Source organism: Aotus nancymaae, unplaced genomic scaffold (genome assembly GCF_030222135.1).
Source record: "Aotus nancymaae isolate 86718 unplaced genomic scaffold, 86718_ANA_hifiasm-v0.15.2.pri h1tg000016l, whole genome shotgun sequence".
In the NCBI taxonomy this organism is placed as follows: Eukaryota; Metazoa; Chordata; class Mammalia; order Primates; family Aotidae; genus Aotus; species Aotus nancymaae.
The window spans coordinates 25,768,626-25,793,063 of record NW_026988428.1 but is presented as its reverse complement, the minus strand read 5'-3'; the positions used below and the strand labels follow the sequence as shown (position 1 = coordinate 25,793,063).

At 32.6% G+C, this 24,438-nt stretch overlaps 1 protein-coding gene across 6 annotated transcripts in view; it reads right to left on the bottom strand.

Moving 5' to 3' along the window:
* Positions 1-24,438, bottom strand: part of CAPS2 (calcyphosine 2) — a 101,155-nt gene that overhangs the window by 49,925 nt on the left and 26,792 nt on the right. For 2 of the 6 annotated variants that reach the window (XM_064376964.1, XM_064376968.1), the window contains 9 exons: positions 22,008-22,082; positions 21,051-21,146; positions 20,870-20,963; positions 17,884-18,002; positions 16,783-16,859; positions 14,947-15,101; positions 9,352-9,471; positions 6,637-6,733; positions 228-3,552 (listed from right to left, as the gene is read on the bottom strand). In XM_064376964.1, coding sequence (XP_064233034.1) covers positions 3,377-3,552; positions 6,637-6,733; positions 9,352-9,471; positions 14,947-15,101; positions 16,783-16,859; positions 17,884-18,002; positions 20,870-20,963; positions 21,051-21,146; positions 22,008-22,082 — 1,009 coding nt within the window. In that variant the 3' untranslated portion in view covers positions 228-3,376. Of the gene's footprint in view, positions 1-227; positions 3,553-5,578; positions 5,772-6,636; positions 6,734-9,351; positions 9,472-14,946; positions 15,102-16,782; positions 16,860-17,883; positions 18,003-20,869; positions 20,964-21,050; positions 21,147-22,007; positions 22,083-24,438 lie in introns of those variants that run through there. The other 4 variants (XM_064376967.1, XM_064376965.1, XM_064376969.1 and 1 more) reach the window with 4 other exon arrangements.

The following is a 24,438-nucleotide window of genomic DNA, read 5'->3' as shown; positions in this document are numbered from 1 at the left end:
GTTCAGAATGACTGGAAGAATGTGGAGAGTGAGCTAAGTATGGGGAGATGAGCTTAAGAAGACCAGATCATTTAGGTTTTATGTGTTAAGGTCAGAGCTTGAACTTTTCTGAGAGATATGAGGTATCAGGGAAGAATTTTATTCAGGAAGTAATGTATATTTTAAAAGGTCACTCCAACATAAATGGATTGAAACAGGATTGAGGAGGCAGAATTGATGAGGGGAAATACACGAGCAGTGGTAAGAGTTTGAACTAAAGCATAAGCATTGAAAACAGTGAATGAGACAAATTTAAAGAACCAATGGATAAATTTAAGAACCAATAGCACCTGAGACTGAGTGGTTAATAGAGAGTATGAGAAAAATCTAGAATATCTCAGAGCATTGGCCTACTGCAAGGATAGTGCCACTCACCATGTACAAATGACTGATTGACAGAATAAATAATGATTAAGTACACAGTGGCTTCAATATGAAGCATTCATTCTTTTTATATTAAGTACCTCCAATAAATCAGTTTTCCTCAGAAGTTCATGGAACTTTAAAATAAAAATGGCAGGATGATATGACAAGAGCTTCTTCTCTTGATCAGAAACTAATATATCTTTGTCTACCCTGGAGATTCTCTTTCTTCTTCTCTTGCTTGGCGTGTTTTGTATATGCTCATTACCTTCTATTTCTTTTCTTTTCTTTTTTTTTTAAGCACTTACTTTCATGTTGTTTCTTTTACGATGTTTGTCCTTGCTGGTCAACCTAGTAGTGACTGTAGTTTATCAGGCTACATGTTTTATATCTGCAAGCACTACAAACTATAATCTCATAAAAGTATATTAAATAATCTGCAGTAAAAATTGCCTAATGTACACAATCCTCTCCTGAAATCATTGATAACAACTTAAACTGGAAGTCAAAGTAATATGTAAAATAAGATGTGATCTATAGCTTTATCAAAATTGTGAATTATTCTAAGTGACTGTCTCTATGCAGAGTCACTGGTTCATTAGCTCATATATTTATATACTATAAAATTTAAAACAGGAACATACATTTTTAACTATACTATAATAGCTCCATCATGCAAATATGTATATCCTTTCCATTAAAAGTTAGCTTAAAAGTCCTATATAATATTCCTTGTCTTTTTTAATAAAATGTGAGTTTTTCCTTAACATTATCTAAACTTTTATTTTCAAAACATAAAGACAGAAAAGTCAATATATACAGTTCCATAAACAATATGGTTAACTGAGAGAGCAATTATATAGCATACGAGCAAGTAACTTTCAAAGATATAGAGATCTACAAAATATACATAACTATAAAATTCATGTAACAGCATTACAACATATAATTTAATATTTTAAAGTTTTCAAAAGGTCTTTTAGAATCCAATGACTATTAAGCTTAGGATTTCAAAAGTCAATTATTATGTCTTGGATGTTTGAAATGTCACTTCTCTTAAATGCTCTTTTATTAAGTTTAATACTAAATAACAGATTTTAGAATACCAAAATCAAAGAAGAATGCAGGCAGTTAGGCAAATCCAAAAGTAGACTTACCATGTCACCAATTCTAACAAAATACACCAAAAAATATCTCATAAGTAGACCTATTTCCTACACATAACCACATGTGAATATTTATATCAGGAAAATTAAAATTAAGAATATACTGTCACACTAACATGTTAAATCCCAAAAGCAGCTTCCCTTTTTTTTCACAGTATGACAGACTACACATTTTCTGATCATAGTAACAGAAGACTATGACATGCTAACATCAAGAATAGGTTTCTTAAGAACTAAATTAAAAATTACCTATGAAAAACACGACATGCATATCGAGCACCCCCCACTATCAGTCATTTTTAAGAAGAACAATTTTTAGGGTTTAAGATATCTATAGTTGAATGAATTTTTCAAAAAAAAGTGACAAAAATAGTGTTATAGACATTTCTGTCAAAATGTCTTCTAGCGTATTGTTTTAATTTTAATAGCCTAATCTTTTTAAGTCTAGAAATAAAAAATTTTGTCAGTGAAAATAGCACTAAGAGGTTTACACATATTTTCCCTCTCATATTTTAATACTAAGTTTTAGTACCTTCTCAAATCTTGAAAAGTGCAACTTCGAATTTGTTGGGTTCACATGTATCACAATTCTCATGTTGCTGCCAAGTATATATGAATATAGTGGTATGTCTAAAATCATATTCTACAAAGTAAATATTTTCATTTTTGAATCACTTATTTTTTCTAATTTATGTTATATTAACATAGAAAATTTAAAATTATGAACTTGGAAACAGCTCATAAAGTTGTCTCCCTTCTGTATTCCCAGGAAGAAATGACTAGCAAAGAACTTAGAAAGCATGATTATAATGCATGTAACTATTAAATAACATATATTTAGAAGGAAATGTTTCAATTGTTTATTATACAAAAAGAGATGTTTAGAATATCATATATTCATTTTAGGATACAAAACACACTTTCACATTTTAGGCAAGAATTACTGAACTACTCCTTAGATTCACATATGACACAATATACTTTTAGGATCTTTGTTTAATAAGATAATGTATTTGTCTTAATAAAAAACATTTCCCTTTCATATTGTATTGTTTCTAGCAAAATAACAATTGTTTACTAGTAAAAAGGATTGTAGTTAAAAATAGAAAAAAAGAACAAATGTAACTGGTCATTAGAATAACTACATTGTGCTTTATTTAACCAACAACAGTACATGATTCAGAAGACAAAGATTTACAAGACAAGTCAGTATTTAAATGAGCATCACTGAGGTAAGCCTCCATTCTTAAAATTCTATATACAGAAAACATCTATAATCACACTCCTTAAAAAATTTCTCTTGCATATCCTTTAATTATTTTAATATTTTCATATGTTTTAAACATGTTGAACTATTTCATTCTCACTGGTTTGGGGCCCAATTCTAATTTATCAAATTGATAATGGTGGCAAACATATTCCAAGGAAAAAGTAGCAAAAAAACAATGTGGAAGGACAGGAAACTTGGTTAACAAATATCTGCTGTTATATTGTTTGATGCAGATGTAACTTTTCTATTGACATTAATAAAAAATGACCTCTAAAATATATGCAAGATAAGTAATAAACCAAAAAGACATCTTTTCAAACATATGGACATGTGAGCATGCATACACATGCACAAACATGCATATAACCCTACATCTATCTTTCTGGATATTTCTCTTTCCAGAGTCAATGTTTTTGAGAAAAAAAAAACAGAATAAAGGAAGTCCTAGGAAAATATATTCCAGTGTTTGATCATCCTTTACACTGAAATCATCTCTCCAATAAAATGCTTAGTGCGATGACATATGTATTGTTAAAGACTAAATCCCCCATGGAATACGTAAGATGTTAACAAAATCTTCATCATCTACTATTCCTATACTTAAACCTTCATAGTAATCTTCAAATTCACCATATGACACTTCATCAGACTTGCTGCAGGCAACTTTTAATGTTTCTAGAAACCATGATTTGACTTCTTCCTCTGTGGAATGGCCTGTAAAATAGTACTGACTATGAAACAGTTTCCTGAAAAGTTCAGTGAAATGACTGATGATGACAAAGAAATACTTAATCATCTTATGAAATCTTTTCCACAATTTGAAATCTTATGTCAAACTACCAGCCAATTTATTTACATACGAACTGGAATTATTTCACCTTATTCAATTTGCCATTCCTTCCCCGCCCCCTGCTCCCCTGCACTGATCTATCTCCAGGATTCTAGCATAGAACACAATGTTTTTGATCATTAATTTTTAAACAAGAACAGAGGAATTAAAAGACGAAAGAAAGCTATAGTGAGTGGTCACATAACACTGAAAAGAGAATAAACAGACGTCCATACACAGTAGTAGAAAAAGGGTCAAAAAATTTCCATGTGACCCTCTCAAACATTTTAAAGTCAGGTTACGTTTTAAATAACAGGCTTAGATGGGAACACCACTTAAGCCATTTATCTAACAGGGTGGACAAAATTAAGGTGAGAGTTATTTTTTTTCCTCCAGACCAGAGGTTCTCTAATAGACATATATTATAATGCATTGCAAAGTGTCTTTCAAACTAAAGGAATGAAATCTGCTTTGAATATCAAGAAGTTTGCTTTCTTTTAAAAACATACACAAGAAATAGAGAAAAAGTGATTATTTTCAAAAATACAAGTTGAATGAAAAAGGACTGAATAATTATGCTATGTAGAGATGGTAATATAAAACAATAAAATGAAGTTTTAATTGGATGTTAAGGCTTAAAATTAATCAAGATCTAATCTATATAAAAACATAAATTTTGTTTACCATCCATACCTTTGAACAGAGGAGTTTTAACACAGCTTTTGTTTCTAAAGAAACATGTTTCACTCAAATTTATACTTCAAAGAGTGAAGAATTTCATATCTCCTTTATATCCCTCACCAAGGAAATATCTATCTCCTATCATCTGTAACTAAATTTTTTTCAGCCCTCTTGGAGACCAGAAAATATCCACAGCAACAAATGTTGTAATTCTAAAACTATTACACAGAAATACATTTGGGATATCCCATTTCTATTAAATCTTAAAACATTTTTTTCTAATATATTGCTTAAGCAAAGTTAAGGAGGAATATTTTCTATAGTTAAAAATAAGTTGTATGTGATATAAGAGTCATACCTTGAAATTAATTGTAAATTGTGAACAAACTATATCCCAGAGATGGGCATGGGAATAGATTATAATTTGCAATGATAAATAATAATAGGGGTACTTTATTTCTTCTTTGAAATAGTGACAAGTATTCTTCTATTTAAGAATATTTAGTTTGCCTGTTATCATTCTTAATGTGAATACAAAGACAAATCATGGAATTTCTGAAACCAGGAAAGGCTTTCCCAAGAACAACAAAAATAAAACCCTCATCAAAAATTCCATGACACATAATAAAACTGAAGCTACTTTAGCAACCTAATATTATTAGATGAGAAAAGAAAAAGAGAAAAAATACATGCTGTTAAACTATTTCATTCTTATATTTAGTATGACTAATTAAGAGAAAGAAACAGATAATGACATGTGTTTAAAGGAAATAAATACAGTAGCAACAATTAAATATACACCAGAAATTCTCTTACAGTAACTGTAGTTTATTTCATGTCATGGATAAGCAAATTAAACTGTTTTGACCTGAAATAGATAATTAGAAATTTGGAATCCAGTGATGATTAGCTTTAATCCTCATAACCAAATCTCATGTTTTTATTTCATAATTAAAAGTAATAAATTAACCATATATGAGGGTTAATGATGATAAAAAAAAAAAACCAAAGTAATTACAGTGTATCTCTTTTAATAGTAAGAAATAAAATTCTAAAAATAATAGTATTCTATGGTATTTAGCAGTACAGAATTAAAGTTGTAAGTTGAAAAGAAATTATTGACCATAAAATATGGTCAATAAATATTCATTAAAGATGAACAATTAATAGATATACAAAAAAATATGTTTAACCTCCCTAGTAATGAAGGAAATGTAAGTAAATGGGTTTTTTAACCTATCAGATTGGCAAAGTGAAATTTTTTGGCAAAGTTGTGGAGGAAAAGAACTCTTCAACAAATGGCTATATAATCTAGTATAGCCATTTTACAATGTAATTTGAAAGTATCAATTAAAGTTTGAAATGCAGATATCCCAGTAATTCCAAATATTAGCATCACTCCAGGAAGCAGTAGAAAACAGACCTGAAGAGTCACAAATAAGTATATTTATTGCTTCATTAGTTGTTCATCAATAATTAGAACTTAAAATCTAACAATAAAAGAATGGCTAGGTAAGTGATAGTATATTGATTTATTAAAAGAACACTAAGCTTCAAGATAAAAAATAAGGTGACTCAATGTAGATTAACATATAAAGAACTCCAAAACATACTGGGGAGTATAGAAAGCAAACCATATAACCTTAACATATTAACTGAAATATATATGCTAAATGATAATTTTGACTTCTATAGAAGGAAATGTAACATAAAGAGGAGAGTTGTGGTGGTCAAATGCTTTCTTTATCAAAAGGATGCACTTATAAGACAATTATATGAAAAAGTTAGAAAAAATATAACAGGACATGAATCTCTAGAGTTATTTTCAGAAATTTACAAATCCTCAAATTTTAATAGATATATATATGCTCATTCTATGTATAGCTCCATACGTAAAGAAAGATACTCCCTCATTTCACTAAAATCCTTAAGTATAGATAACTATATAAGCAGATACAGTAAAACTAACTCTGAGAACTTGCATATGTATCTATCTATTTTCTAAACCTATTTCATTCTTTTTAACTTAAATCCTTTACTATCTCCTAAGCAGGAAATGAGTTCTATATTGATTATAAATATCAAATAAACAAATGAGTACAGACAATAGACTTAAGAATTTTTAAATGAAGAAAGGCAAATAGTTCTTAAGTTTTGAGATAAAAAAATAATAGTTCATTTCCTCCCTAATGGCCTCAGCCTAAGCTTTAAATTAATATAATTTAAAGATATGATCTTTATTAGGTAACATTTTCAAAATCCAATGAATTTTGACTCAGAATAATTACCTGAAATTACTTGAGAATGCTTCTTTGCACAATAACATTTTCTTATGTTTATAATAGGCACACTGCCAGTTTTGTTGAAATCCAGTTTCATAAAGGCCTAAATAGACAAGTATTATTATTATTAATTCTTGTTTGTTTGTTTGTTTCAGAGTCTTGCTCTGTCACCCAGGCTGGCGTACAATGGCATGATCTCAGCTCACTACAATCTTTGCCTCCTGGGTTCAAGTTATTCTCCTTCCTCAGCCTCCCAAGTAGCTGGGATTACAGGCATCTGCTACCATGCCCAGCTATTTTTTGTATTTTTAGTAAAGATGGGGTTTCACCATGTTGGTCAGGCTGAAATTGAACTCCTGACCTCAGGAGATACACCTGCCTCGACCTCCCAAAATGCTGGGATTACAGGCATCAGCCACCGTGCCCGGCCTGACAAATGTTATTTTTTAAGTAAAATTATTAGACATACGAATCTAATTTTATATTTTACAGTAGGTTATTTTTGAGCTATAAGCAAGACATTTTAAAAATACCTTATTAATATATGAAAGAAGTATTATAAATACAGGAGAAAAGATAGTAAAGCAAGATATTAGGAAATCTGCACTCAATTACAAAGTTCTACCACTTTCTAGCATCCTGACCTTGAGGAAGTAACCTGACCTCTATTTCTGTGGCCTTTCTCCTCTGCAAACTGAAGAGATGGGTAAAAGATCTCTCAGGTAACGTCCAGCTCTAGGATTCATATGAAACATATAAATAGCCAAAAGAAAAAAGACAAGTATTTTAACTCAATAAGTGAATTTGCAAATATTTCCTCCCTAAAATCAATGAAAAAGTGAAATACTTTTTAAATGAGTTTTGTTACTCTATTTCTTGAAAGTTAATACACTTTTTGAAATGGTAGTTGTGTTACTGTTCCTTTAGTTCAGTGTAGCTCTGAGTATCATAAAACATCATAAAATATTTCAGTGGGAAGAGTATTCGCCACACGAAAGACACAAGCCACCCAAAGCAACATTCTACATTTGTAGTAGGGTCAAAGCTAGAATCAAGTCTGGTTATTCACAACAGTGCATTCACAGAAATATGGAAGCTGTTGTAGACTGAATTGTGTTTCTCCAAAAGTCATACGTTGAACCCTAATCCCTAGTACCTCAGAATATGACTGTATTTGAAGGTAGGGCCTTTAAAGGGATAATCAAGTTTCAATTTTAAATGAAATCATTAGGGTGGGCCTCTATCCATTATGACTGGTGTCTCCTTATAAGAAGACAGTAGGGCCAGGCACAGTGGCTCACGCTGTAATCCTAACACTTTGTGAGGCTGAGGTGAGTGGATCACCTAAGTTCAAGACCAGCTCGGGCAATATGGCAAAATCCTGTCTCTACTAAAAATACAAAAATTAGCCAGGTATGGTGGCACGTGCCTGTAATTCCAGCTACTTGGGAAGCTGAGACAGGAGAATCACTTGAACCCAGAAGGTGGAGGTTGCAGTGAACCAAGATTGTGCCACTGCCCTCCAGCCTGGGCAACAGAGCAAGACTCCAACTCAAAAAAAAAAAAAAAAAAAAAAAAAAAGACAGTAGAACACAACACAGACAAAGGGAAGACCATGTGAAGACACAGAGAACAGGCAGCCATCTGCAACCCAAGGACAGAGGCCTCAGAAGAAACCAAACCTGCCCGATATCTTGTTTGTGGACTTCTATTATCCAGAGCTGTGAGACAATAAATTTCTATTATTTCAGTCACCTAGTCTGTGGTATTTTGTTACGGCAGCCCAAGCAAACAAATACAGAACTGCATGACACTTCTCTTGCCCTCTATTTCCATTACCAAGATTTATGAAAGAGACAAGCCTCCCATTTCTATTCCAGATTTTGAAACCTATCACCAGGAAGGACATGGAAAGTATGAATAAGTATACATTTATAAATATTATGTGGTGAATTTGTCTAATTTAAGGTTTTTACTGTGTCTCTTGCTCAGTAAGGGTAAAGACTAATTTTTCTATTTGGGATTTATATAATTATTTACATTACTCTATATAGAATAGCTTTGTTTCAATATCAAGCACATATGCAAAAGAAAAAAGAACTACATTGCTCGAAAGTATGCTCTAAAAATGGCTACGAAAATCCAAGTAATACATAGCTTCCTATTAAAGTCAGTACTTCTGTATTTATTCCCAATTTAACATGATTATTTTAATTAAAAATTTAATATTTATCATGCATATTCTAAAGACCAGAGAAACATTTTTTAGTCATCACCCCAGAACAAAATGTCTGTCTGAAGTATAGACATTGGAACAGCCACAATGCTAAGAATTGTATATGCATTATCTTATTCAATCTTTACACCAACTCTGTGAGATAGACCACTTAGGCTTAGGAATATTTTATAATACGTATATTCATATTGCTAGTAATTTATGGAGGCAACAACCTATGGAGCTAGTAATTTGTTAACCAAAGTTTGAGTTCAAATTTTATTTTCCCCTCCTAGTATTTTTCTAAAATACATACACAAGTTATTTTACTTCATTCTAGGTACATTTGTATGCATATGGACTTGCTTTGTGTTTTACTACACCCAACGTATGTTACAAGTAAATAGATTTAAAACATTTTAAATGTTAATCCATTAAAGTTTTAAAATACTGAACCTAACAATCTATTAAAAATAACAATTTGAAAGATTACTTAACAAAGTTACCTTTCGAACAAATGATTTCCTATATTCATTCATTTCACCAATAATATTACGTTTGAATTCTCCATAATCAACCTTGCCATTGCCATTGTCATTCATAATTAGCCATGCAGACTCAAAATCCTAGAAATAATCAGAGATAACTATTTCATTTTTAAGTTTTATATCATCACAACAAAATCATCTTAGTTGTATTTTGTTACATCTTTTGTAGTCCTAGATACGATAGCTCATTTAATATGAACATTGAAAAAGTTATATAAAAATACAATCAAAGCCACTAAAAAAGTGACTTAGAAGAACCTGTGGTTAACAGTTCTGTAAAGTCAAGAGACATTTAGGAGTGGCAATAGCTCACAAATTTATCTTTTTTAATTTTATTTTTGATGGACTAAAAATTGTATATATTTATAGGGCACAATATGATATTTCAATACATGTCTACATTGTAGAATGGTACAATCATATCTATCATCTTAAATATTTATCATTTCTTTATGGTGAGAACATTTAAAATCCTCCCTTTTAGGTATTTTGAAATATACATTATTATTAACTATAGTTACCATGCTGTGCAATAGATCGCCCAGAACTTAATCTACTATGTAATGAAAACTTGTACCTTTTTGTTGTTGTTGTTAAAATATTATTTTACTGTGATAATTCATAACAGAAATTTCACTCTTTTTTAATTATACTTTAAGTTCTGGGGTTCATGTGCAGTCATGCAGGTTTGTTACACGGGTATACACGTGCCATGGTGGTGGTTTGCTACATCCATCCCCCCTCATCTATATTAGGTATTTCTCCTAATGCTATCCCTCCCCAATCCCCCCACCCACTGCTATCCCTCCCCAATCCCCCCACCCCCTGCTATTCCTCCCCTAGCCCCCCAACCCCCAGGCCCCAATGTGTGATGTTCCCTTCCCAGTATCTGTGTGTTCTCATTGTTCAACACACACTTATGAGTGAGAACATACAGTGTTTGGTTTTCTGTTCTTGTGTCAGTTTGCTGAGAATGATGGTTTCCAGTTTCATCCACATCCCTGCAAAGGACATTAACTCATCCTTTTTTACGGCTGCATAATATTCCATGGTGTATATGTGCCATATTTTCTTTATCCAGTCTATCATTGATGGGCATTTGGGTTGGTTCCAAGTCTTTGCTATTGTGAACAGTGCCGCAATAAACATACATGTGCATGTAAATTGTGTTTATAATAGAATGATTTAAAATCCTTTTGGTATATACCCAGTAATGGGATTGCTGGGTCAAATGGTATTTCTATTTCTAGGTCCTTGAGGAATCACCACACTGTCTTTCACAATGGTTGAATTAATTTACACTTCCGCCAACAGTGTAAAAGCATTCCTGTTTCTCCACATCCTCTCCAGCATCTGTTGTCTCCTGATTTTTTAATGATCACCATTCTAACTGGTATGAGGTGATATCATAATGTGGTTTTGATTTGCATTTCTCTAATGACGAGTGATGATGAGCATTTTTTCATTTTTGTTGGCTACATAAATGTCTTCTTTTGAAAAGTTTCTGTTTACATCCTTCACCCACTTTTTGATGGGGTTGTTTGTTTTGAAAACTTGTATCTTTTAACCAAATTTCCATTTTCCTTACATACCACCCCCTGCCCCATGCTCTGGTAACAAATTTATCTTTTCAACTTTATTTCTATAATATATCTATATTCTATATATAAACCTATATATAGACTATTATATATATACAAACCTATATATAGAATATAGATATATAGAGATATCTATCTATCTATCAATGTGTGTGTGTGTCTGTATATGTATGGTTACCATTTATTCAGTTTTGAATATTTAAATACTTTTAATGTATTATATTTGTGTTAATTCAAAACTTATTTCAGGTCCTAGAATACTTCCAGTGGCATTATAATCACTAATTATATTTCTGCTAGTCTTCATGTTTGAAAATATAGATTTGAGTGACTCTAATGTTATTCTAGAATTTACACTGAAAGGTATAATTTTAAATAAATCCCTTATGCCAGTTCATTCACTTTACCATTACCATTTACTTCTTCAGTAAATGCACTATTTAATAGAAAGTTCTATCACAGTTTTCTTTGACAACAAAGAAATTGCAGCATCATTTTCTCAAACTCAAGTAAATATATTTTTTCATGTTTTCATCAAGCTGTTAGCTTTAAATGCAAATGTAAATAGAATACCTAGCAAGGTGCTTAGCAAATAATAAGTACTCAAAAAGTATCATCTTTCGCTCTCTCCTATTTTTTTCAAATAAAATTTTAACCAGAAAAACAAAATCTAAAGATATCTTCCTTCCCTCAATTCTCAACAACCCCATACATCTTTGTCTATCATAATGTACTGCACATAATCCAGACTCTAAGTATCTGTGCAGTTAAACTGAAGATGAGCTTGACCTTTAAAATCATGAGTAATATGTACAGGAGAAGACCAATTTGCTTACCAATTCATGGATTATTAGAATTGAAAGATACTTTTTGAAGTTTAAAAGAAATAATTTTCAAGAATTAAGTAGTTTAACATAGATAGATCTAGATAGATAGATAAATAGATATACACTCTTTCTTTCCAAGATATGGTACAGAATGGAAAATAATTACATTGAAAAAAAACCTGAAGTAAATCTTGATAGTATCTCCATATAAATTAGGCTTTTTAGGGTACATATCATATTGTTTTAATCTCAAATCAGGGAGAATGGCTGACTATGCCTTCCCACAAACATTCTCTAGTTTCAAAATTAGACCCAGGTTAGTGATTCTTATGTTCTTCTCAAGCTGTTTGTATATGCTTATCATTGCATGAGCAGTTTACAGTGATATTACAGAAAAAAATTATTAAAATATATGAGAAAAGGAGGTAGCTTATTCATATTTTCATATGTTCCCTCTATGTTAGAAGTCTTACATAATTATTGTAGTTTTTATTCCTAGATCTAATCATAAAAATTTAGCAAATTAATCAAAAAGGGAAGTTGTGATACAGAAAAAGTACTAGACAGGAACATATTATGTGGGTTCTAATCCTGTATCAGCTATTAATTACTTGTGTGTGATTTTATAAACACATACACATGCAAGCCCGCATGCGTGCGCACACACACAGACACACACACACATATATATCTATATATGTTTCCATCCATAGTTCCCAGTTCATAACTCCCATTGCCCTTCCTTGTTACAGTCTTTTATTATAATGTCAGGACACTTTAGGCCTCAACAAATGGAATCGCTCTCTCTGTGACCTTCTCCTGCCCTTCTTTTATGTGCTCCTTTCCCTCTTCAAGGCAGAATCTTCCCCTGCCTTGCTGTGTTGGAGCTGGCCATAAACAAATTCTCCGACCTACTTATCTAATTGTAGGCCAGAAGACCCCCATTTCAGAAGGAATGCTGCACAGAGAGGCCAAGAAGAGTCTGAACAGGCATTCCTTGCTGGGTTTCCTCCTTTAGTCTATCAGTATTAGGTCATATACTTTTGTCCAATCACATTTCTACACAGTTGTCCATGTATCAATCATGTCTATCCAATGTAGTCTCCATAGAAGCCAAGAGGACAGGGTTCAGGGAGCTTCTGGATAGGTAAGCTTGTGGAGGTTCCTGGAGGGAGAGCATGAAAGCTCTGCACTCCTTCCCCTATACCTTGCCCTATTCATCTCTTCATCTATAAACTTTGTAATATCCATTAGAGTAAACCAGTAAATATATGTTTTCCTGAGTTTTGTGAGCTGCTCCAGCAAATTAATTGAACCCAAGGAGGGGGTCATGGGAACCCACAATTTGAAATTCCTTGATCACAAGTTCTAGGGACCCAAACTTGTGACTGGTGCCCTAAGCAGAATGTGTTGGGAGAAAGGACTGTCTTGTAGAACTGAGATCTCACCCTGTAGGATCTGAGGCTATCTCCTGGTAGATGATGTCAGAATTGAATTGAATTAGAGGATATCCATTGGGTGTCTACTTCTTTGTATGTGTGGAACCCCCACATGCATTTGGTTGCAGAAGTATTCTGTGTTGATTATTGCTGTGTGAAAGCAGAGGAAAAGCATAGTTTGTGTGATTTCTCCATTTACACTCATGTGATTATAGGCAAAGACATCAAGGCTTTCTCATTTCCCATCACTGTTTTGTTGTTGTTGTTGTTGTTGTTTAAATCTACAAAATGAAGAGAAGTTAGATGATCCTTGGTATGTATCACTAGGTGGGCCAAAAGATTAAACATCATAAAAACCCAAAAGATGGGTATGTCAGAAAAATGTTAGGCAACATCATATTGGCACAGAATTTTACAGCTGATAAGGCATATTCCCATGTAATTTTCTCATTTGAGCTTCCAACAAACTCTAACTATAGCAATTATCCCTGATTGCTCAGGCAGAGCCCATCAATCAAAAAAGTTAAAAGACCAGTCCAAGATCACAAAGTTCAAATAGTAAAGCTAGAACTTGAACCTAAATGTCATAAATTCAATTTACAGTGTTCTTTCTACAAAATACACATCTTGTGACAAGATCATTTGAAGCAAAAGAGAACAATGCAAGAGATCCTTTATCTGAAATCCTTGAGACAAATATGATTCATGTGCTTTTAGAATAAAATCCAACCTGCTTAGCCTGATGTGCGAGACGTGTACCAGCCATTTCCCTCCATTCTTCTCTTTTCTTTCCTTCCATAAATTTATCCATTCAAACCAGTGCATTATCTACTTAACTTTCTATATACTGGGTTCTATTTCAGGTGTTAGAAAAAGCAACACAAAAACACCCTAGTCCCTGCCCTGATGAGACTTCATGATCTACTTGCAGGAAAAGACAAAAAATACTTACAAAGAGGCATGAAAAAAAATAAAATAAGAAATTGGTATAGAAAGGACTGGGGATCAGATGGGAGTGTTCCTTTAGACAGAAGTGTCAGGGTAATGCTCTTGGCAAAGAAAGCTGTGGCCTGAATAAGAAAACTCAGCATGCAAAGATCTAGTGGAAGATTATTCACAGTGGAGGGAACAGTATGTGTGAAGATTATTAATCATTTGCAGTGTCAGAAACAGGCCACACTCCCTACTCCTCCAAGCTTTCATATATGCGTCTCCTTTTCATAAAATACCCATTGTCTGACTCACACTCCTCTTTCTCCCTTGTCTAGTTAATTCCTCCTCAACCTTCAAAACTCAGCTTGGATATCTCCTCCTCCAGGCATCCTTCCATGATCTTTGTTCTTCTTCCCCATAACCTGTATTGGAATCAGTTCCCTATCCCATGTGTTCCAAAAGCATTCTCCATTGAATACATAGTTGATTTTATGTTCATTTTCCTTCAATTATGATGATCTTGAGAGTACAGAGTATTATCTCAGAGTTTAGCACAATGCTTGGTTATTAAGCTCTTTATAAATATAGGATGGAACAATGTTTAAACTTTAAAAACCAACAGGGCTTGTCACCTAATGGCTTAACACTGCTAAGAGGGCATAGAGAAGATGAAAACTAAAATTTCAGTAGAACAGTGAATAACACCACCTAAGAATAACATATCCACTGCAGAGAATTTTCTGTGGCACATACCTTTTCAGACACTTCTAAGTGAAACACTTTAAGAGCTTGCTTAAAATCTGCCTTATCTAGAAGTCCATTTCCTTCCTTATCCAACTGTTGAAAGTATTTTCCCAATCCAGTCAAAATACGAACACCTCGTTTATGTAGTTTTTCTTTTAGCAAATCTGTTCAACAAGAAGAGAGATGAAAACAAATTGTTCCCATGCATAAATGTATAAAGCCGCAGTTATCTTTTGTGAGAAAATTAAAGTTGATGTAACTGAAATAAAGAATGTGAATATTCAAACAAATTACGTGTAAGACAAAAGACTCTGGAAAATAGGATGTTTTTAATCAAAAGGATTAAGTATAAAATCACATGTAAATATGCCAGAACTATAGCACCACTGTGTGGTGGAAGTGTTGTATTTTTATTTATTTATTTTTACTTTTATTTTTATTTTTTTAGATTAGTGGGATTTATTTTTTTTCTTTCTTTCTTTTTTTTTTTATTGCATTTTAGGTTTTGGGGTACATGTGAAGAACATGCAAAATTGTTGCATAGGTGCACACCTGGTAGTGTGATTTGCTGCCTTCCTCTCCTTCACCTATATCTGGCATTTCTCCCCACGGGGAGTGTTGTATTTTTAAAACAGAAAATATGGTTTCATTTTATTACCCAGAGAATAACCTAAATGTTACAAATAAAATCTTATATTTTGTTGCATAGACAACTTCTTTAACCACCCCCATATCTTGAATCTGTTTTCCTTTTCTTAGTTTTTATCAGCTGAATTACAAAATTGATGACAGGCAAGTCTCTCAAAAATTATCAGTTCAATATTTTAAAAATAGTTTGAAATCTTCAAATTGTAACTTGTATGTAAAATAGCATCAAGGTTTTTGAATGCTATCCCGTACTTATTTATTTCATAAGAGGTTATATCCTTAGATCCCTAGCATTCTCTTTGTAACTGTTACTTTACTTAATGCACTTTATGCCCTATTTACTTAAGAATAGAATGGTAACTTTACTAAAGCAGTTATTAGATGAATACATGAGAGATAAAATACATAAGATAAATACATGAGAAAAAAAATCACTAAGTTCAATTGTGACAAATATTGTATTGACTATGATATAACAGAGAAAACTGTTTACAAATAATGGCATCAAGAACATTTGAGAGTTCAAACAAAACTTTTCAAATCTGTTTCTTGCCTTCTTACTGTGAGCACCTCATCTTTAAAAAATAAATCAGGATTCATGAAAATTCATAAATTAAGCCAAGCATGGTAGCTCATGACTATAATCCCAGCACTTTGGGAGGCCAAGGTGGGAGGATCACTTGAGTCCATAAGTTCCAGACCAGCCTAGGCAACACAGCAAGACCCTGTCTCTAGGAAAACAGAAAAAAAAAAAAAAAAAAAAAAATTAGCCAGGTGCAGTAGTATGCACCTGTAATCCTGGCTACTCAAGAGGCTGAAGCAAGGAAGGTCACTTGAAACCAGGAATCTGAGGCTGTAGTGAGCTGTGATTTTGCGGCTGCACTCCAACTGGGCAACAGAGCAAGGCTCTCTCTCTCTCTCAAAAAAAAAAAAATTCATAAATTATATGTAATTTCTGTGATTGCTTGTTCAATATCTTTCTCCATTTTAGCCTATGAGATCCAACAGAGTAACTGCCTAATTGAATATATATATATATATATATATATATATATATATATATGGACTTTTTAAAATAAACCAAGGGGAAATATAAATCAAGAGCCACAGAGAAATATCTGGAAAAATGCTGCTTCACTGATTATAAAAAAAAGATTGAAAATTCAAAGTACTTGAGAGTATAGTAATAACACATACCTTGAATTGCCTTGAAGACCAGCCTATCAATGGTTTCTTGACTGATTATATCATCCTTCTGTTCCATAGAAGTGGTTCTGCAATTGACATGTTCACAGCGATGAAATATATGTGTGTATGTGTGTGTGTGTATAGATAGATAGATAGATTCTATTTTACAATCTTGATTATAAAAACTTAAGCTCTTCCCTGCTCCAGACTCAAAGAAACTCTCAAGCTTGGAAGAGTGTTTAGCATTTAATCAAGTCCAAACTCTGCCTGCTCCTTCGATCCCCAAGAACATTAAATTGAGAGCTAAAATCCTTAAAATCTTACAAGAACTACTTGTAGGCATTAATTTTTGTAACTATTTTAATGTTTTAAATATTTAAACTATTAAATTTAAAAGAAATTTTACCTGGCAATGTACAAAATGTAAAAATGTTATTTTAAAAAGCCCCCTCAAATGCATTCAATTTTAGCAATATAGTAAATGACAAAGAAACCCAGACTTCCTTACAGTCAATAGGTAGGACATAGCCTATAATATATATATTATTTTATATATATATATAATCACAGGAATATATATATGCTTTTTAAATCACATGTATGTATTCCTGTTATTTTTAAAAAGTACATTTTAAAAGCAAATTTTAAAAGCAATGTTTGATGTATAGCACTATTTTTTCACTATGCACTTTATCAATGAATACTGTAAGCATATGGGACCCTAAGACTTTTTTAAATACTAAAAAAACCATCATACTAACAATATGAAAAAATTGTTATGATATTGTATTGATATCCTATTTTTTTAAATTTATTCCTTTTGGTAATATTTGGTAAAATAAAAGTGTTAAAGCAAAGGCAAATTAATAAGGTATCTTTAACATAAAATTGAATATTTAAAAATATTTAATTGATTATAACTGTTCCCACACATGAAGTGTATTTGAGTACAAGATAATAAATAAAATAGACACACATAGCTATGCTTGTATTTTAAAAATATAAACATTAATGAATTTATAAATACCTTGTAATAGAATGTCATTTTAAAATAATTTTAAAAGAGTATTTTCACCTACTTTCAAAATGCCAAAAGCATATTTGACTTACTTGAGAGAATCTAAAGCTATTTGATCAATATTTGTGATTCGTAGTTTAAGCAATGTGTTTTCTTTGATGCTTTCTGGAAGGCTGAGATGATCAGAACTCAAAAATGTCAAGGTTGCACCCTAAATAAATGAACAGATGAATGAAGCTAGAAAGCATATAAGAAATGAAATATAATTAACATTAATTTAAAATAATTGATTTTGATTAATGTGACATGATATAATTTAATAATGGTAAAAAAGTATATTTGGAGAATGCTTATATATATTTGGAGAAATTATACAGATAAAGAAACTAATATTTCTATCACTCTCAGAATAGACTTCTATTTAACAATCCATGTGAACAAAAAATCTAGCAATATAATAAACTCAGATTTTTTTTAATGAGAATGAGAGGAAAAAGTTAATTGAAAGTATGACATCCCTAAATAGAGCTATTGGCCCACAAAATGATATACCACAAATTGAAGAACTATGAAGATTTCTCATACTCTTCAGCTGAACTATTTGATGACAGATGTTGCCTAACTATAAAACCTAATTTCAACCTAATTAGAGCATTAAAACTTCAGCCACAAAATTCCTATCAAAAATTCTTAATCTAAACTTATAAAATTATGATTTTAAGCTCTAAGTGCAAAGCCACCTCCGGTCACAAAGATATAAAAAGTTTGTGATTTTCCCCTGTATAAAGCCAATTAGCTAATACAGTTAGTCACTCTAATTACCAGGTGAATCTAGGATAAAATAGGTATGACAAATGGTACTGTGGAGTCCCCTTACTTGAGGACTAGTTATTGTTTAACTCAAAAACATGTATGTGTACGGGGAGGAAGGAGGTGATCCTTTTCCTCTCCATCATAATGCTCACTGCCCATATCCCTGTGGCAAAAGACAAGTTTACAAGAAAAAAGCATAACAAATTTATTAATGTGTATAAGCATAGGAGCCATAAAAGAAAAAGAAAAAGGAAGGGAGGGAGGAAGGAAAGGAGGGAGGGAGGGAGGGAGGGAGAAAGGGAGGGAGGGAGGAACGTCAAAGAGCCAGATGATTGCAGATGGTTGATACTTAAAAACCATCCTCATTGGGAGAGGGAAATGGGGGAGGTTGTAAATGAATGGGCCTGGAAGACCAGAAAATGTTTTGTAAATGATTCTCTTTGGTTGCTGAATGTGACCAAAGGACAAACAATAGCTTATGGACAAGTTATGAGAAGGTGAAGACTGGCCTGTGTAACATACAGAGACCCTGTCTCAACTTAAAAAGACAAACAACAATAACAAACAAAGTGTAAGGTGAAAACTGAAAAAAAGAATTCTCAATTTTTTAGTTAAAGATTTAAACATATTTGACTACAAAATTTGGCAAAATTTATCTATACTTCAAATTTAAAGCTTTATGTTTTCCCCTGGTGGGCAAATATTTCACCTTCCCAGCATTTGGCAGATAAAGCCTTATGGGAAACCAGCTAGCAAGATGCTGCACCACCACAACTGTCAGCATGATAGAAATTAGTGTATATCCAGCATGGTCCTTTTGCATTTATTTAGTCTTTCATCCAGGCTTCACTGACTAAAAATCTGAACACATATGGTATTTGCTTCGTTTTCATGTTTTTAATACAAAAATAGAGATATTAAAAATATCTCTTCAGGAACAAGAGTGGTTTAGGCACTTGTACAAGTTGCAATTCATACATTTAAATCCATTCATTAAATAAATATTTATTCAATGTCTACTAAGTACTTGTCATTCTTCAGGTTGCTATGAACATGGGTAGTGGTCATGACAGGTAAGTCCTTACCTTCAAGGGATTATAGCCTCGTGTTAGAGAAAACTAATGAATAGATAAAAATATACATACATACTATAAGATCAGGACTATGAAGAAAAATTAAGCCCACTGAAAGAACACAGAAGAGCAGGAGAGCTATTTTAGATAGTACGTCCAGATTTAACCTCTTTCAGTCTTTAATCTTTTAGATCTTCATACCAGAACAACATCCAGAAATTTGGAAGGCTTTGGAGAAATGAGTGATCTTCTGGTAGCACAAAAAAAAAAAAAAAAAAAAAAAAAAAAAAAAAAAAACTGAAAGAAAAAAAGAAAAAACTACCAGAGTTAGAAAAGATGTATAAAGGAAGATCCAAAGATCTTTTCCGATTCCACAAAGCTGGGTCATCACTCCTCCTATCTGGCCCACATTTCCCCTCCTATCTGGCCCTCCTATCTATCTGTGTCTCCCATTAGACTGTCAGCTCCACAAAAACAGGGAATGAGTCTGACTTACTATTCCATTTTCAGAACTTAGGATAGAAACATATATTACATGAATGATCACTGGATAGTGCTATATTTTAATCATGATATAAAGTGTAAATCTGATTTAAAATTTAAGAGCACTACATAAACTGTACCATCATCTATGCTCCACCCATTCTAGGGAATCCTTGTGGCACACCCTATGTCAGGAATTTCCCGAAGTGGGAAAATCACAAGGAGGATAGTCTATCTATCAGAAAACCGACAGCTCCAGAGGCCCATACCCCTTCAAATGGAGGAAACTGCATCCTCAAAGAATAAACCTACTTTAGGTAAAAAATATCTCCTGGTGCTATTGAGATAGCCACTTGCACAATGACACAGCTTTGAAGAATCTTTCAAAGTATGAAGATACAACTTCACCTTTGAAGAATCTTTCAAAGTATGAAGATACAACTTCACCTAGAGACAACCCACACTGTGGAACGGGAGGGGAAGTGTTACAAGAAAATAAATGCTATGCTTGGATTCAGATTTGGGATTTGGGGCTGGGAAGCAGAAACTCCTAGGAAAACAACCATTAACCCCTTCACACAAATGACCCCGGTCAGGATGGAGGAGAGGAAAGAAATTGAAGACTAGAAGCTCTGCTCCTCCACTTCCATGGGACTCCACAAAATCCAACATCTGGTATTAAATGTATGCACACACACACACAACTTACAACATAAAAATCACCAAGTTCGTATTGTTTTCCTTTTCTTCGTCCACACTGATGACTATAAATTTTTTTTTGAATAAAAGGAAGCACAATTGTTCTAGAAAGTAAATGAAAAATAAATGTAGTTATTTAGCTTCTGTCAGAAGTGATCATCTTCAGAGATCTAATAATGTTTATTGCATACCTATTTTTCCCAAATTGTCGATATTCATAAATTGTAAGGGACTGGTCATGAGTGAAAAAGAACCCAATCAGCTCTCTGCAAGCATCACGTCCATTTCTGGAAAAAGAGAATGATATCAAACATCTTGAAATAGAATACTTTTTATGTTAATTAACTAAAAAAAGTGTGCCTCTCAAGAGGGATAGCTAACTTTCTTATGTATGTGGCAATGAGTGAAGGTTATGGGAAACTGTAGGGAAAACACAAACACAGTTTGTTGAAATGTCCACTTAAATTAGATTTGAATGAAGAAAAAAATAGTGTTACACTGACATAAAAAGTGGATATATTTACAATGTAGATTATTAATTCAACATAGACTTTTAAGACAAAGTAAATTATCTTTAAAAGTGCTAAGCTTGCAAGAAGGTACCCAGAGATACAAATTTAGTATCTTTTATTGCCATAGAAAGCTTTAAAATCACTAAACAAATATGATAATTTAAAATACACATTTTACCAGCAATATACAAAGAACATCAAGTAGAATTATGTATTACTGGAAGATTATAAGACTGAAATAATACATTTAAGAATCATTTTTCCTTGTCACTTACTTCATCTATCAATAATCTGTTAAATCATTAAGATAAAATTAAAGAGCCTATAAAATATTAGTTTTCAGTTTACAATACTCTAGTAGTAATACAACTCTTTTAAAAATTCACTTCTAAGTTACTTTTTAAAAAACATTTAAATTTGCTTTAAAGATGACTTTTAATTAGAATGCTTTTCCTACAGATTCATATTTCCTATATTTTATAACAGATTAATAGCTATTACATTAAAATGTTTGTTCTAAATTCAAATATTATTTAAATGATACAAACCTATCTAATCTCATTACTATTATTTCTATTTAAAAAGAGAACATTTTTATAATCATAGGATTGAAAATTTTAATAAAATCACAATTACCGTGATATGATTCTACCATCAAATTGTAATTTATGAGAAAGCACATTTTCAGTTAATGTAGAATTAGTTCTTATCCTGTTAAGAAATACATTTTGTCAGTAATTTTTTAAGATATCTACAACTTGATGAAAATTATAAATGTAGAAAAAAGTTTATGTTAATATTTTGAAACCACACAGATTGGATAAAGGTAAAAAAAAAACTCTTTTTCTTATTGCTAATTGTAGCAGACACTAAAGAAATAACTCAGAGATATAGTATGTAATACATGAATGACTTTCATATTAGAATCTAAGCACCAAAGTGCTATAAAAGTAAATGTTGACCAGAGATAGAACATTTGCGACTGGCACTGTTGTAGGGCTATCTGAAAGCCATTTCTAACCCTCTTCTTCTTTGCCTCCCTCCCACCATAGAATTTGCTCTTAGCATCTTGCAATGAAGGATGAGTAAGGGACTCAGTTCTGCCAATAAGCTTCCAGGAAAGACTTTCTTTGGTAGGAGAGTGGCATGAGAAGAATTCCTGCCTGTGAACATGGCTAGGAGCCACTATAGCCACCATGAGATCAAGCCACCATGTCAGAAAGACCAAAAAGATACAGGAAAGCCAACCTAGAGCTGTCACATCACTAAGCTACTGAACCAAAACCAATAAATGCCTACCTCCAAGCAGTTAACTATGTAAGAAAAATAAATCCTGACTTCTTTAAGCCACGATCAATCAGGTTTTCAGTGATGTCTAGCTTTACATTTCCTACCAAAATAACCAGAGTAGGGAAGAGTGCTTAATGAAGTTTGAACCTTATCATAGATCAATAGGTTATTCAATCATTATGGCCTTCAGATAGTACTGAATGATCTCATAAAGGCTGCCAGCCCTAAAATTCTATTTAACAATATAAAGCAAAACCAAAGCACCCTACTGCCAATAACACCTGTATATTAAGAGATCTGAAGACTAAATGATATATTTCTCCTTTGCTTCACAAATAATTTAAAGATATTCCTCCCATAAAACTACAGGTATAATGAAATGGCAATAACATAATTAGTAAGTAAGCATGTGGGTCACTGGCATCTTGAAAGCCATGCCTCTGTAAAATCTAGGTATCTACAAAGCAGAAGCAGGGAACAGGAAACACGAGCCTGCAAACCAAACGAGAGTTTGTAAGCACAGAATAGAGCCATGGGAGCTTAATCGCTTCAATTCAATTTAATCTGCTGGGATTAATGTGTTCATTGAATGACCACTATGTGCCTGAAACAATTCTAAATGCTGAGAAAATAACAGCAACAGTAACAGCTACCATTTATTGAGAATTTCCTAGACACTAGTCATTGTTAAAATCACTTTAATGTGTATTGGTTTATTTAATACTTACAGTAACTCTGAGGTAAGTGTTATTATCCCCATTTTTCAAATAAATTTTATAGAAACAGAGACAGATGAGTAAATGGCCCAGGGCCATTCGATTAGTAAATGGCAGAGCTAGAAAAAAATCTTGCTCTTAACATTATATGGCTTTTCAATAGTAAACAGAGCTCACTAACAGTGATAAATGGAAATAATAGCTTCAAGGGCCCTATAGTCTTCTTGAAAAGATAAAAGTAAATATGTATTTATACTAGAAAATGCAAGGTGCCATGTTGGGTTTTAGGTGCCCAATCCCTTTTAGGAACCCAAATTTCTTACCAATATGTAAAGAAGAATCAGAAAGATTGATGATTAAAATATGAATTTTAGTACTGATAAAGCTATTAGAAACCATGGCTTAGGTTGTTCAGCAGCCACAAGCTAAGTCCTTAACCACTATAATCAAACAGACTAACCCACTCATTTCCACTGCGGAGGGACCCTATAAAACAATGCACAGGGCAGAATGTGTGCTTCTGCAGGCTGCTGCCTCCCAAAACAAGGGGGAGGAGAAGGGCTGCACTACCCATGCTAATTCCTGCTTCTAAATTTATGAAGCAGAACACTCTTCTCCTCTGGGAAGAATAAATAGTGGAGAAGAGGAGTGGAAGCTACAAATTCAGTAATTCTAATCAATACCCCCACTGGATTTTTCATGGAACTAGATTAGCTTTAAACAAGCTGCAGGTATTTAATACAAAGCAATACTAATTAAGATAGGATAATATTGACACAGAGAAACAGATAATACTGAAGAAAAAGTCTAGAAAATCAACCATGCATTTGACATGCATATAACATGTCATGTCATAACCATGCATATAACAACTTGACATATGACATATGTGGCATTACAAGTCAGAGGGAAAATGACTTAGTGGTAGGTGAAATTTTTTTAAGGAACATACAGAGGATATTAACAATATAGGGAAAGATAAGTAAACTGGCCTATGTTTAAATTAGGAACTCCTATTTCTAACTTTAGTTTTTAAGACAGATATAATCAAGAGAATGAAA